At 35.1% G+C, this 15,942-nt stretch overlaps 1 protein-coding gene across 1 annotated transcript in view; it reads right to left on the bottom strand.

Moving 5' to 3' along the window:
- The window catches only part of CGNL1 (cingulin like 1), a 45,170-nt gene extending 32,581 nt beyond the window's left edge, over window positions 1-12,589 (bottom strand). The window contains 7 exon segments of the mRNA XM_075714339.1: window positions 4,504-4,716; window positions 6,708-6,843; window positions 7,348-7,496; window positions 8,225-8,326; window positions 9,358-9,451; window positions 10,380-10,474; window positions 11,006-12,589. Coding sequence (XP_075570454.1) covers window positions 4,504-4,716; window positions 6,708-6,843; window positions 7,348-7,496; window positions 8,225-8,326; window positions 9,358-9,451; window positions 10,380-10,474; window positions 11,006-12,589 — 2,373 coding nt within the window.
- Window positions 12,590-15,942: the final 3,353 nt, after the last annotated feature.

Here is a 15,942-nt window from a genome sequence, read left to right as displayed (position 1 = left end):
CACCAGGCTTTTAGAGAGATGGCAAAGGAGGGCAGAAAATGAAGAGGAGGGGGGAAGGTCATGAAAGAGGAAACATTGACTTGGACCAGTCACTCCACTATTCTTTGACTCTGTATACAGTTTAGATCAGTTACTGACTGGTTTCTACCCTTGAAACAGAAAGAAGTGTTATTTCAACATGGCAAAGGCTGCCTGAGGCAAGCAGAGGAAAGAAAAAAAAAACCCAGCAGTGGCATCTGAAATGCTTGTTCATCTTCTCTAAATCTTTTCCAGCTGTGTGTATCTTGTTTGAGGTGAACGGGCTAGACTCAGACACGGCATTCAGGATGCAGATTCAGATGAGTTATGGATGTATGCATACAAGGGCATAATGATGTTCTTATGCCCTAGTAACTCCTATCATATAATTTGTTTCTTTTACTGCTAACAAGACAATGTTTTTATATTTATTATATCCCCAAGATTTCATCTTGGAGTGGCACAAGTTAGTTTGGATCCTATTGTTTTTTTCCAAATATATAATTTTATAGTTATAAAAATTAAATTTGTCTATCACTTTATGTACCAAAACGTCTCTGTGATGCTCCACAATCAGTTATGTCTTCACTTTACCTTGAGTAACTTGGGTAACCACTGTTTCATGTTTGTACAGCATTATTCCAAAACAGGTTCTCAGAGTATACTAAATTTAGTTTTGTATCATTTTACATTTAAACTATATATGCCAAGCCATTTCTACAAGAAAGGCACACACAGTATAAATCAGTATTATTTACAATGTTAAACTAGTTTTTATTAAGCTTCTGCTCTATGAGGAGATTTTTATTTAGCTCTGAAGAAGATCTTTACAGCTCTGTGCTAGGTTCACCTAAATTCACAATCACTTCATACAGGTGGGGAAAAAATAAAAACAAAACAAAAGCTTCTTCTCATCTACAATGCTCAAAATTTTATATTATTTTCTTATTTTAAAGGAGTACACTCTTAGTTTGTAACATGTGCAGAAGGTAACCACTGTCTTTTGCTGCTCCTACCACTTGCTCTGGCAAAATTCCGTCTTCTTTTTAATCATATCGCATGTCTTAACACATACATGTCAGTTAAACCTCAAATGACCAGAAGCTTCATTGCATTCTTAAATGTGTTGATAAATGAATTGGTTTCTAAACTCTGATTGTCTGTTTTATCATTTTGAGGAAAAGATCAGAAGTATGATGAACCCTGAAAAAATCAGTAAAGGCCAGGCTTAGGTAAGCCTCTTCATAATGTGATGATTACAACTTTTTCTGAACAACATAATTTGAGCAGCCTGCTTCTCAAAACAGACATAAATTTGACAGTGCTGGGCAGTTCACAATTGCACTCCCGAGCTGATCCAATTTCAGTGGAATTTGAACAGTACTAGTTGCTATTTGCTACAACCTTTTACCTACATTACGTTCCAAAAGATATTTCCAAATTTTACTGAAACAGTGGCACTTCATTTACAGTAACAGAGCACTCATGGTTAAGTAGTACAATTCTGGCCTGTTGTGTTGTAGGATCAGATTAAATAATATAAATTTTTGTACTACATTAAAACTAGGAGGGGATTCATATTCATTTCTGCTCTAGCACTTGCAGTGATCTAATTTTTAATTAGAAAGACATTAATTTTTTAATTTCTTAAGTTAAATGTAATTATTACCCCACAGAGGTATATTATGGAAGAGTAAAACTTTTACTGTTGTTAAATGGAAATAGTCTGGTCTCAGTCCTAATAAACAAGCAATGAAGTTAAGAACAATCACAGCTGCCTCAAGACTACCACAAGCAAAAGATATAACATAAAAATGAGTTTAAAAGGTAAACTGTAGCAAAGAAAATTAGTATCTTAATATCTGTGGCTTTATATAACACTCTCTATTTAAAAAAACAAAACAAAACACAAAAACCCAAAAAACCCCAACCTACCACCACATCAGTGAGCATGAGAACAGAATCGCACATGACAAATAATCGTGCTCTGTTCTCCTATCAGATAACCTTGAGTATGTTTCTAACATGGTTTCAAAACAGATCTATGTGACATTCTAATCACACAGACTAAAAGCACAGCACATTACTTGCCAACCTATCTGACATCTCTAGCAGCTGAAAAATTCTGGGTTTTTGTTTGGGGGTTTTTGTTTGGTTTTTGGTTTTGTGGTTTTTGGGTTTGTTTTTTTTTTTAACAAACTCTGATATACCCTGATCTATCAAACATCGGTATCCGTATTTTCTGTATGATAAACCACTGTTACAGCATTCACACACCTGTTTCCCTCATTAAATACAACAGAATGGCCCTTTCCACTAATCTTTTTTGTAAATTTCTTCTATCCCGCCATCCAATATAAATGTTTCCAGCTTGCAATAATATTTAAAAAAAAAAAATTAACAGGTCAAGCAGCTTCAATTGTATAAAATATGATTTTCACACACACTGTTGGGTATTCCAGATTAATTATAAGACCAATAACTAACATCATATGTAAGATCACAGCAGATCACCCATCTAACTCCCTGCAGAGACTGATTATACTTTCTTGATAGATGATATATCAAACTCAACAACAAATCTCAGCCAGCAGGCACAGAGATAATGCTGGGCTTCAAAAAAAAAATCATTAAGGGTACTAATACTAGTGAGATTTTTTTTAAAAAAAAACAAACCAAAAAACACCACCACAAAAAAAACCCAACCTTCCAATTAAGTATGATGAAAGTTTTACTTAAAACCAACAAAAACCACTTGAAGTAAAATTGGAAGAGCAACATTAATTAATTAAATTTCACTTTTGAACATCTTATTAAATTTACTATTAGATAGACTATGTCATGCAAGTTAATAAATGCTATTTATAACCATCACTAAGCTACAGCAACCCAGTCATAGGGCCATTTCCCAGACTGTTATTGTTATGCCAAACAGACCACTCTTTCATTTCTTGTCAGTCGTAATTACAGTTCCATAATTGAAATACAGTAAATTACCATAGAGTAACTCTGAAAGATGGTTCACTGAGGTTAAGCTGTCACTACAATTACTGTATAATTAAAAAATGATAATTTAAATGTTCTACTTCTCTCAAAGAAAAAAATTAATTCAGTTCAAGCAGCTCAGATGAGTCAAATATCTTCATGATGATGTAAACAGAGAGAAACAACACATTTGAGCAAAGCCAAACAATCTCAAGTAGAAGTCCTAGGCTGCAAAAACAAACCAGTGTATATAAACTTTTCTAACCACTGAGGAAAACTGCACGTTTAAGAACAACCCTGTTACTCTTTATCAGAATTCAGTCATACAATATCTATCCAGCATCTTCCATATGTGCTCCTTTTTTGCTCATAAAGCATATACAGCTTTGGAAACTTCTTTCAAGTTTCAAGCTTGATTTTAATTCAGTTTTACATTATGTTTTCAGCCATGACTTGTAGGATAACTGCAACTCACCTAATACCAATGAGGTGTGGGTAAAAGATATAAATTAGCACGGACATTTCTAAGCATAAAACCGAGCTTACAATTTTGACTTATATTGGTCAAGCACAGTTTGCCTTTAGAAATTTTCTCAAATATTTGACAGAAATAAAATGAGGGAAGGGCATATGGAAAAGACACAAATAACTGTCACTGTAAAAATAACACTCAAAATTCTATGAGAACTGTTCCCTTACAAAAAAAATCTTGCAATAAATTCCTAGCTGCCATCTCTGCAAAGATAACTTCACAAAGGACATCTTTTGGAAAGCAGTAACAGATATTCACATCTGAAAACTGTTCCTACTCTCCCCCTCACAAAGACTGCCTGCTGACGCTGGAAGAGGCAATTCCTTCAGTTCTGTTCTCCTCCTGTCTGCTTCCAGACACTCACTCCCTGCTGTTTCCCTTGTGTTGGCACTCGTTTGACCATTCAGTAAACAAGATAAGCTCAATAAATGAAAAGCACACAAAATAAAACAAAAAAATCCCCTAGCACTAAGTAGTTCAAGGGACAAGGTAGGACAATGTAACCAGGGAACAGGACATGACACAAAGAGCTGAAGGTAGGAACCACTGCAAAGAACTGCAGAGAACTGCTAGAAGCTCCCAGACTGTAATTTCAACAGCATCACTGGCAAAGCACACTGGCACTCTTCAGGGCATCCTCAAGGTTTCAGTGATTCCATTTAAGCCAAGCCAAGCAAATTGTCCTCTCTACTATACTCCCATCTATTCCCTCCCAAAGTTTGAAGTGAAGCAAACTTAGTAAATAACCACTTGAAGAAAGGGACACAACTTCAGCTGTGACAAACCATCAAAACATTATACAAGTGTATGAAATAAAACTTATTATCAGCAGCTAAGAATCTCCTAGCCCAAATCTTTACCTATTCATTTTGCTAAGAAAATATTAGTATCTGAAAGCATCTAGTATGTGATATCTGTGAGAGGCATGATTTTTCCCTGCAGAGATTAACTGTAATGACTTATTTCACCTCTGTTGCTTTCTCCAGGCTCTGTTGTAGATTGAGCAATTCTTTATCATGTTGCTCTTTAAGTTTATCCATCTCCATGTCATGGCTAGATACTTCTTCTTTTAGTGCTCCTTTTAAAGCTGTAAGCTCTCTCTCTCTTTTTCTCAAAATCTCTTCTTGCTGATCTTTTGCTATTAACACTGCTTGCAGATCCTGCTTCATTTGCATCAGCTCCTAAAGAACAAAATTAAACACAACTGCATGACAAATAGCTCCAATGGATGTTCTGTTTGTGTTTCAGAGAAAGAAAACATCTAAGTATAAGCTCCCCAAGGCTGACTTTGTTTTATGACTGATGTATTTTCTGCGCCTTTTATAGTAAGCTAAAAATTTACTAAACCCTAAGATTATTAGAAGTATAACATATAGTTGATGTTTTATATAATGGGTCAACATATCTGATCCTGCAAAACTATGAAAAGACTTTGCTGGTGTATGTTATGCTATCTGTAAATAAAGCAGGAGTCAAACTAAGGTTGCAATTCAACAACTCCCTCAGTCCTACCTTCTGTAGCAAAGAGGCAGATAAGAACAAAGAAAAACCTTTGCTTCCCACACTGCAAGAGAAGCAAACCCAATGATAATTCTTTGTTGTCTTTTCCGCTGGAAAGAATAAAGAAAGTTGCTTCTGCAAGTACTGAAGACAAAACAAGTGCTTCCCAACTGAGTCCACGCCTTTACACCCTTCCTCCTCCCACCGTGTTCTCCCCTAGAAGTCATTTCCCCCTCCAAATTGCTGGGAAGGAAGAGGGTCGTCAGTGAATCTGAAGAATAAATACACACATTCATGTATACAGACACAGAATAAAACAGCAACAATCAAAAATGTACAGCTTCAAGAATTATCTAATTCTGTATTTCTCAAGCTGTGAATAATTGCACTTTCAAAAATAATGTAAACTTCCCCTGCACTGAAGCAGGATCAGAATATCTAAACCATTCCTGACACACATCATCTATTCTGTCCTTAAAAGCCTACAATGAAAGGGATTCTACTACCACCCCAATAACCGTGTTCCACTGTTTAATTCTCCATATTGACAGAAAATGTTTTCACTTACTTTAAATCTCTGCAGCTAACTCTCTTATTTCTTACTTTATCCCCACACAACATAAAAAAAATTGATCACTTTTTCCTTTATAGCAACATTATATAAGATGTGCTTTTGACTCTTCCCTTACTCCTCCATTCAGATTAAAGTCCTTCTTCATAGGTAATGTTTTTCAGTATTATCGCCATCATTGCAGATATTCCCCTACTTATGTACAACTTTCAACTGCAGTGCCTGAGATTTAAGACAGTAATTTAAGGGAGTAATCACATCTCACCTACACAAAACAAGGTAGTTACTCTACTCAGCGTGTCTTGCATACGAACATCTTTAATATTCCCGTCTATGCTTTTGCTACCTATTTTGCATTTTAACATTTAGCTTCCATTACTTAAGCTAGTTCTTTGCACTAGCATTAAGTGAAGTTAATTGTTTTGGTACTACAATGTATTCAGATAATTCCGAATTCTAATCCTCCTCTTGAACCATTATGCACTGATACTCTTACACACCCTTATCAATAAATTTAGCAAGCAGTGTTCTCTATTTCATCATCAGTATATTACTATAACCAGGGCTACAGCCAACTCCTCTTTCATCCCAAGGTAACAGAAAACCCATAACTCTCTTGTTCCTCTTCAGACTCTAGCCCTTCGCCCTTGGTCCCATCAATAGGGAGCCAACAATTTAGAGGCTGCTTTGGTGAGTTTTTAATTTTCTTAGTTGAATCTCATCTGGCCTTGCTAGTATGTACACCTTCTTTAAACTGATCTTCCCTGTTCTGACTCAAAATCCTATCTAACTGTTAAAACTGACTGAGATGATTATCTGGTAATAGCGGATAACTCAGCTGTCCCTCAACCATTATGTTATTTGTTCTCCTATTCTACAATGTTCTCCTATAAAACAATGGTACTTATACTTTGTATTCCTTTTAGTGTTAATGTAGTTATTACAACCTGCTTGCTTAGGTTACCTAATAACGTTATATTGTTTTGGATTGATAAAATGGGAAAAGCTACGGCATGTATTTCTTCTGCCTGTACCTTGGTTCCCACTTTTTATGCAATTCTTTTGATTTTTTCATCCTTCTTCTGGTAGGTTATAACTAACCTCAATCAGAAGCTCTTTCTCCCCTTCATCAGTATGTTTTGCGTTATCCAGTTCATCATGCATCTCAGAGAGCTGGTCTTGAAGATCTCTGATCTCAGTCTGGTGTTGCTCCTGCTCCATCTTCACTTGAAAAAGCCTCATCAGGAAAAATCAGACAGGATTTTTTAATTTATAGAAATACTAATTTGTTCTTTCAAGTACTAAAAAGATAAGAGTATCTATTCCCATGTTCCCCACATGGGAATGGGATATAAAGAGGCAGAAAAATGAAATGTCAGAGGGGTAAAAATGAGAAGTCCTTTAAGTAGATATTTAAGTGGAAAGTTGTGTTTTATTCTAAACCTGGTACTATATTCTTGACTAAAGCACTCAAGTGCTTTTAAAGTCTTCAACTATAAATTATGACTATGAAATATTAAAAGCAATTTGCACTGAGGAGACTGTAAATTCAGGAATCTTTCTTTTCCTTCCAGATATTCTAAAAACATGCAGTTTTTAAATGGTAGAAGTATTTCCTACAATAATAAATGTCACTCTGTCTGATTCCATTAACATATTCTGAAGACACAGGTATTTTTAATCTAAAAGGTTTAAGAAAAGGCACAAATTCCAATGAATAACTTTTCTAGAATTAACTCACTCCTCTAGGTTTTGCCTGAGTTCCTTCTCATTTTCTTCCAGCTGCTTTTTTAATGCTTCTTTTTCACATATACTTTCATCAAGTTGCAACTGAAGATCTTTCAGGCTTGCTCGTGTAGCATCTCTCTCTTCTCTGGAATTTTGCTGATTCTGAATTTTGTACACCACAAGTTAAGCAAGACAATAGACCAAGCATAAATAAATTAAAGGCTTTTTTTTATTATTATATGAAAGAAGCCATTTCAAGACCGATATTTTTCACATGTAGAAATTCTTACTAATTTATGACTAGTAAAAGCTTAGCATGTTTATTAAAACACACAAAACACTTTTTTAAATTTTTTATTAGAAATGTGAGAAGCGAAGTCTCCTCAGTACTATCTAATCAGTTTCAAGTATATTGATTATTATCACAGACTCAAAACGCAAACCAAAAGAAGCCAAACTGTCCTTCTCATGTCTTCAGAGCATGGCTGTATTTAATTACTTTGAATTCAGTGCTGCAAAAATAATGCTGTAATTAATAAACAGCAGCTAATGAGCAATACAGTTTGTCTGTCACTCCATGTCTGTCTCATTGCAGTCAACAGATTCACATTTACCTCTGCAGATACCTAAGAAATTTTATGTGCATGTACCTAACATTTTTATTCGCTGCTCCAAACTCCTCCTAAAATACTAAGAAGATATTTCTTAAAAAGGGTTACTATGCTATGAGCAACTACACTTAAAATAAAAAGTCTTCTGTAAAACCCCAGGTATATCTGGATTAAAAAGAATATGAAGCAAAAAAAGATTTAGTTGGTTGATTAGTTGTCACTTACTTAAAAAAGTATATTTGAAATAGTCAAGCGCTTTATAACAACGAAGTGCCATACCCTAATTTCCAGATCCAGTTTTTTCTCTAGTTCTTCCACCTTCCTTTCAAGTTCTGCTTTTTGTTCCACCAGTGCTTTTACTTCAGCTGAAGAATCCGAAACCTACAATTAGAGATGTTTATTCCCGCAAAGCCAAGATGTACTTTGACAATTGTTTTTTAAAATCTAAAGTAAAGCTACAAGCAAGGCTAATAAAGTGTAGAATCAACTGCCTGAGCTCACCAGGGACTTTTCATATGGGTCAAGCCAAGCTAATATTTTCAAAGGAACCATGATTTGATTTTCATAAAACTTCTTGTAATTGCTCAAGGCATGTTGCCAACAGTACAGAAAACATATAAACGTAAAGAAAAATTCAAATTAGGCAACATATGAATTAAATCACAAGTACTTAGGGCCAAATTTGACTAAGGTATCACCAGTTACACAAAACGGACATCAAAGGGATTCATGCTCATATGTCAAGACAGATTTTCAAACACTGTTTTTTTGGTAATTTCTTAAGATGTGTTTTATATTTTTATTTTTACTAATTATAGCCCAGGATACAATAATCATCAAAAGTAAGCATTTAATCCCACTTATGCCATCACTGCAACAACTGGGCTTTTCTTCACTTTGCTTTAGAACTGAAAAAACAGTGCACCACGTAGCAGAAAACAAACTTTTCTGCAGGCTGACTGGCAAATGCTATTACTATAATATGGCTTTTAAACAATATCCTAGATGACCGCTTTTCTAAATTACAGATCAAAATACTCTCTCCACTTAGATATCTGTTTACATCACTATAATGAGAAGATGCTCCACCATTATTTTTAAAGCTATGTATGTTAGCTTTTTCTTCAATCCAACAACCTTTTGATGTTCACGTTAAGTTTGCATCTCTCCTTCTTAAATGTAGAAGCAAAACGTAGAAGCTCTCATGGTAGACTCCTTTACATTTTTTTTTAAATTGTTAACAAAAAGATTTCCCATAAGTCACCTCAGTGCATGATTAAAATTAAGCTGTACTACTGAGGGACTACAAGAACAGTCTAATTGAAGTCAGTGAGGGGATTCAAATTTTTAAAGCCCTGTTTGAACACTGTATTGCTATGAAACAAGCCAAAGCAACTTAAAAAACTTTTTACCTGTGTCTTCCCAGCAGCTCTTGACTTTAAAGTCTGGATTTTCTCAAAAACTAAGTTGACTTTCCTCTTTGTCGCATCATCGTTATCAGCACTTCTAAAACACAGACAGTACAAGTAAGCAACGATATGATCGAAGGTACTATTTTGTTAATATCAAAACAAATTCAGAGTGTCCAAACTGTTGAAAATCACCATAAAAAAAAAAATCTGGTATGAACCAGTCAGAAATTATCTTAACTATGATTTCATTAAATCCTTTAAAGAGAGGTTGTTAAGAATTTGTATTCCAAATGTTTTCTTAAATAAATAAATAAATCACAGAACTCTAATTGCAACTCTCTTCTACAAGACTATAGCTGTGGAAAGACAGGTATTCAGCACGTATATTATTCAAACATACTTAAATTAGAAGTAATTAGTATTAGGTTTTTCAAGTCCTGACTACTGCACCATAAAATAACACTTCAACAGCTCCCAGAACCTGCTACATCAGGAATGCAAAGAAATTTAAGTGCATCATGTGTGTTTTAATTCATTTCTCCTTCCTTCATCTTTCAATAAGTTATCATTAGAAAATACCAAGTAAAAGAGTTACAGGTGGACAAAGGATTAAATGCACAGCAACAAGAGAGCTTCTGTCAAACCTTAAGAGACAACCCTTTGTTGTTGTTTAAAAAAATCCACAGGCTTAAACTCCCATGAGGTATGATTTGAATTCTTCATGAAGCTCCATATCACATGAAGTTTAACTCCAGAAGTATTTAAATGACAAAACGTATTCCAATTCACAAATGTCAAGTACATTTAATTAAATCCTGTACAATACCTGATGTAAGTCCTGATTACCTGGGTATTTTGACATCCTAGAATGCCTTAAAGGACACAGCTGAGCTACAGAATTACGAAACAGACATTTCATTTAGTTATAGCTTTGATTTTACAGTTTCACATTTTAAATGTAATAGAAGATAAACACTGAGAAAAAACAATCTCCTCTCCAAAAGTTAACTATGTTTACTAACCCTTCTTTAAGGTAATTGTAAAGTATCTGTTTAGCAGTCTCTTCATTCGTTTGCTGTGCAAGGTCTTGCTGCCCTTTTAAGAGATCAGGAGTTGCCTAAAAGGACAAGATAAAGTGTCAAAAAATATAATCCTATGAGGGTTGTAAATACAACCTGTACAATTTAAGTTCCCCATTCTATTCTATTATGAAAAAGTTTATGTATTGTGGACCTGAAGTTCACAAAGATCCATTGGAATTTTGGCTTAGTGCAAGAAGAAAGCCTACTCCACAACAAAAGAAAGAAAACATAATTTTGCATGGAGTTACATATGTTTCAGCATTCTACTTTTGTGCATTTATGCTTAAGAATCATCCTAATATCATTTACACTAACCTTCTTTGGCCCCACCATCTTCCTTCACCCCCACAAGAACAAGCTGTTTTACTACCCATGTTGTCTATACCTGCAACTACAGGAATAACTTTTGTATTTACATTTCTCCAGAACAACTCAGCTATCCCATTTGGAAGTATTGTGCGATGGGAGTTTGTTCTAATGAAGAGCAGAAAAATATGCATTTAACAATATGACAGTTTTAGTATCCTAGATTACAAAACACAACTTAAAGACTACATTAAAAATACCTGTGTATTAGGGATGGATGAAAATGTTTTTACAGAAATCTTCTTGGCTCCTGAATCAGGTGGAATTGTGATTCGGTTTGGCAACAACAAAGTAGAAGTTACTGTTCTAACTTCTTCTCTCTTATTCTGTCCTGGCAGCGTAGACGACCTAAACATCAAGCTCTCGGTATCAGCTCCATTTTGTTTATGGTATTGCAAAGAATTGAAATTGCTGTTCTGAGCGTCTTTATCAGGCGTTTGCAGTTTTCCAATACTTCGAGCAGAAATCTTCATCTCTTTGGAAAGTGACTTTTCATCTCTGGATAACTGCTTGTGAAGGCAAACTTTAGATGGTCTCAGCAAGTGCTCAGTTGACTTACCCAAGCTTTTACTGAATTCACCTAAATAATCTGAATTTACATCAAGCCCTAATGACAAGGCACTATCAACGCTTCTCGATCTTTTACGATCATCTGGATGAATTCTATTCCTTTTTCCTGACCTACCTCTTCTGTGAGCATCAACTTTCTTATCAAACTTTTCAATTAGCTGATCTACTCCTGGAAGTGAACCAGTGTCAATATCACGGCCAGTTCCAGGCAAAAATGGGATATATCTTCTGTTTTCATGTCTATTAACATTGTCTGCATAGATGGCATACTCTTGGTCATCAAGTAAAAATCTGTATAAGGAATTTGCAGAAGTGGGAGTAGCTGATGAGGATGATGATCTTCGCGAGTCATCTAGTACTGGCCCAGCTGAATCTTGTCTGCGGAAGGGAAGAACATCTGGTCTAGGTTTTCTTGTCTCCGGATAAGCAGTGGGACTAACACATGGGGATCCTCCTGCAGATGAAAATGATTCTGAAACACACACTTCATCGGGGCTGATTGTGTTACTGGGACAATCCAACAGCTGCTTACTTTGGTCCTCTCCTGGTCTGTTCAAATGTATCTTTTTTGAATTTGCTTTGGTTGGCTCTGCAGGACATGTATTCATTTTCTGTAGGGACACTACTTTAGATGAGGAAATCCAAGGATGTGCTTCAGTCTTATCTTCATCTGCAAAAGATTTAGATTTACCGCACACAGAAGATTGATAATTATCCAAGTTAATGTTACTTTTTTCAGGATCGTAAGGCTGTAAAAGTTCAGGATGTCTTTGAAAGTTCAACAAATTGGAAGATTTCGTTGTTCCATCTTTAAAATCTGATATTCCATTTTCCTTTTCATCAAGATTGGTTATCTTTAGGGTTTTAAGCACACAGGGCTGCATGTGCTGTGTTCCAGGAAACTTTGTGTGTTCACTGTTTTTGTCCTCCAACTTAAAAGCAGTACTGGAGTCTGTGGCTGGCTTGCTTACAGTCTGAGAAATGACCTGCTGTTCTTTTCCAGAAGGAGGGGGATTTTCTGACAAACATCCTTCTGTATTGTTTAGTACTATGTAAGGATGTCCATCAATTCCTTGGACTCTAATACTGACACCATAAGACCCCGTCCTAGAATTTTGTGCATTTCTAGTTTTTTGAGTCTCCTCACTTGCAAGTTCAAGAGTGACTTCATAGTCCTGCTGCACATGCTTAAAACCAGCAAAATATGGCTCCATGATTATCAGAGGATTATAGCTGAATAGAAGAAAAATTACAAAAATGTCAGTTTTAAATATTTTATGTTATTTCACTAATTACTTTATTCTACCATTCAATGTGACTACAAAGACTAACAGTAATATGCAGAGATATCAATATACAAGCTATACAAAGCCCAAAGCAAATGCATTGTGATACAAAGACACATGTCTGACTGACTGATTCTGGATCAATGTAACATTTACAGTCATAATTAATAAATAATAACATTAAGAAATAACAACGGTTAAGATTACCTACAGAGTTGGTGCTAGTTGCTTTGGAATCAAATGACTTCAAGCATAAGCAATTCTAGTGCAACTTTTTTAATCAAAGCAGCTTTTATTTGGGGTTTTTGCACTATATTTACTGAAAGACTGTACCCTTTATAAATCAATGATCATTTTATAGCCAGCAGTTAGTACCAGCCATATTAACATTTAAACAGGAGTCCACGAGAGCAAATCACAAGCAGACAGTTCTAGGTTATGAGTTTTAGGTAACTAAAGCACTGCAAGGAACGTCAATATCGTCATGCCTTTGAGTTGCACTTTTATGTACCTGGTTTTCAATATTTTTTTCTAAAGAGATCTGAAAATAAACTTTTTCATTTATTATCTCATTGTCATCCATAAGAATAAACTTTCCTCCAGATTAATTTAACAATCCTCCAGATTAATTTAACAATCCTCCAGTTGTGGACTTGTTCCTGAAAACTGCAGCTGCTATTTTAAAACAGATACTTTGCTGAGCAACAGAAATGGAAAAATATTGTTAGTATTTCCAAAGCTGATAGTACCTTTTTCAGAAGCAACAGGAATGCTAACTCCAGCCTATATGTGCTAAAACTGTTTCAGTTCTAGAAAACAATAAAATAAACCCTACCTGCACTTTTAACGTTAAATGCCATTTTCTATTTCTGTAAGAGCTGGTTTTATGGGTAGTTTTACTTTACTATCTGTTGGATATGAGCCAGCTGTCTAGTGGCAGAGGCAATGCAGCAACAGTAAGAGCTGTGTCTATAAAAGAACGGAACACAAGACTGTCAGACTGATGCAAAACCTGGAGGGAATAAACTTTTGAACTGAGCTGGAAAGCTGAGTAATCACTGAAGCCTGACAAAACCAAGATCACTAAACGATGGTGAATAATCACCAAGAGGAAACCAAAAGAACAGGATGTCTCATGGAAAAACAAACTTCTGCAGCCAGTTTCACTCTCCTGTGTATCTCAGCATGAACCATCTCCCTCAGATATTCTAATCAACAGTAGAGTTAACATTTTTTCCTGACAGCGAATTAAAAAGTTTGGCTCAATATTCATAGTAGGCTAGTTTCCACCCAATTCTTCCTTCTAGCAGGACAGCTCCCCTCAAAAACCTCTTCGCAAGAACCGACTCCAGCTCCTCCTCAACAGTAGGCTGACTTCATCTGAAGGAATCGGCTTATCTTTCTCTAAATACAATGCCAGATATCAAGTGATTTTTTTAAATGGAGAAAAAAAGCAGTCTCACTGTCAAAGTGTTCCTTAGATATTAAAAGATTTGCTGAACTAGTTAAATTTACCAAAATTAATTCAGGGGTTAAATTCATTTAGTAAAGAGAAGTAAATAGACACTATGAATTTGATCTCCATTTAAGACTTCCCGGAGTAGGAAGAGAAACAGAACAAGGGAAAAGCAAAGATGAGCCAGAGAAGGCTAAAGAAAGTGGAAAAACAAAGGAGCAAGAACAATGGAAAGAAACAGCAAGGACCAACACACTTCATTATCTTGGGCCTCCATTTTATGTATTTCTCCATAATTTTTTACCTTCTTTTCTCAATACTCATAACATCTCACATTAATTACACTGTTTCAATGTATAAGCTGAGACAAAAGTGACCAAGTAAAAATAGCAGAAGCTGAATCTAGTAACCCAAAGTCAATGAAGAGCTCTCCATTGATTTAGTGGGGTTTTGACCAGGGCACTGAAATCAACTTCTGAGCTGCACTGATCGTGGCTGAGAAAGCAATGGAGGAAAGAGAGAGCGCACTGTACAGAGTTGTAACTTAAAATATACACTGTAAAGGAACCACACCACACTAATCTAATGAACAATTGCTGGAGGTGGGAAAGAAACCAGGCTCTCCACTCTGTTCTTTAAATTGTTGAGTGGGTCCAGCTGCATTCATCAATGTCTCAAAACTGTTCTTTGTTTGCTCAAGGCAACAAAAAGGAAGTGTTTTTAAAAGTTCAAAAGTTGTTTTCAAATAAAGTAAGCATTTTGAAGCTTCTATGCTTTCCATTTTTATATTACTGTTATACGATGTTCATCTGAAGCTAGTGTTACAGCTATGTAATGAAATAAAAATTTAAATCATTTCAAGTTTTAGCAAAATAAAAATTATGAAATAAAGTGTCTCAGACTTCTAAATCAAATCTGCATGATTGTCTAGGGAAAAAGTATTAACAAGCATGATTTTGTAACTGATAATCACTAACAAAGAAACTCCAAACAGCCTGTGAAAAAAGCAACATAATTCTGTTATCTCCTAAAGAGTAAGCAAGTTTTTAAAGTGACTCAATGTTTTCAGAAAATACAAATGATTCAGAACTCTAACTTTATAAAAAGAAATCTAGTTTGCAGAATACAGCATGCTGATACTACTCTGAGTAAGTTAAAATCACTCATGGCATATTTGCATGCGACCATGTAAGTGAAAAAAACCCCATGATTTATACATAGTTGGTAGCATACATCTGCAGTAGATGAATACGTGAACATCTTTATAAAGGCTCTCCACTTAGCAATTCTAGCAAGATTAGAAATGCTGCCAATAAGGTTAGACAGGTTACTTAGTATATGAAAGTTTACACTACACTTTAAAGCTGTGTGTATTAGCAGACCTATAAAAAGAGTAAAGTTCATCTGAATTTGCCAGTAGTGGTAACAATTAACAACCACAAGAAAAAGGGGTCAATAAAAATAAACCTCCAACTTAAAAAATAGATAAGTAATAAATTAGAGTATGTCAAATTCAGGGTGACTGTAAAAGCTGTACTTTCAAACACAACACCAAAACCCCTAGTGTATAGTGGAAACAGTAATCACATTAATAATCTACCTTAAATTAACCATTAATATATTTAATTTGTCTCTATAACTATAAAGAATTAAGTGTATTTGTCATCTTCATGTGCATTATACTAATAAAATACTTGATTTTACTATAAAGAAGGTTAAAACCTTGTAGAAATCAAAGTGCGAAAACAATTTTCAAAAATAAAACATTTTCTTTCTGGTACTGTGAAAAAAAAATTTATATATAAATCCCCATTACATCCACAAG

Source organism: Pelecanus crispus, chromosome 7, assembly GCF_030463565.1.
Source record: "Pelecanus crispus isolate bPelCri1 chromosome 7, bPelCri1.pri, whole genome shotgun sequence".
In the NCBI taxonomy this organism is placed as follows: domain Eukaryota; kingdom Metazoa; phylum Chordata; class Aves; order Pelecaniformes; family Pelecanidae; genus Pelecanus; species Pelecanus crispus.
Note: the sequence above shows the minus strand (reverse complement) of the source record. Positions and strands in the feature narration are given on the sequence as shown.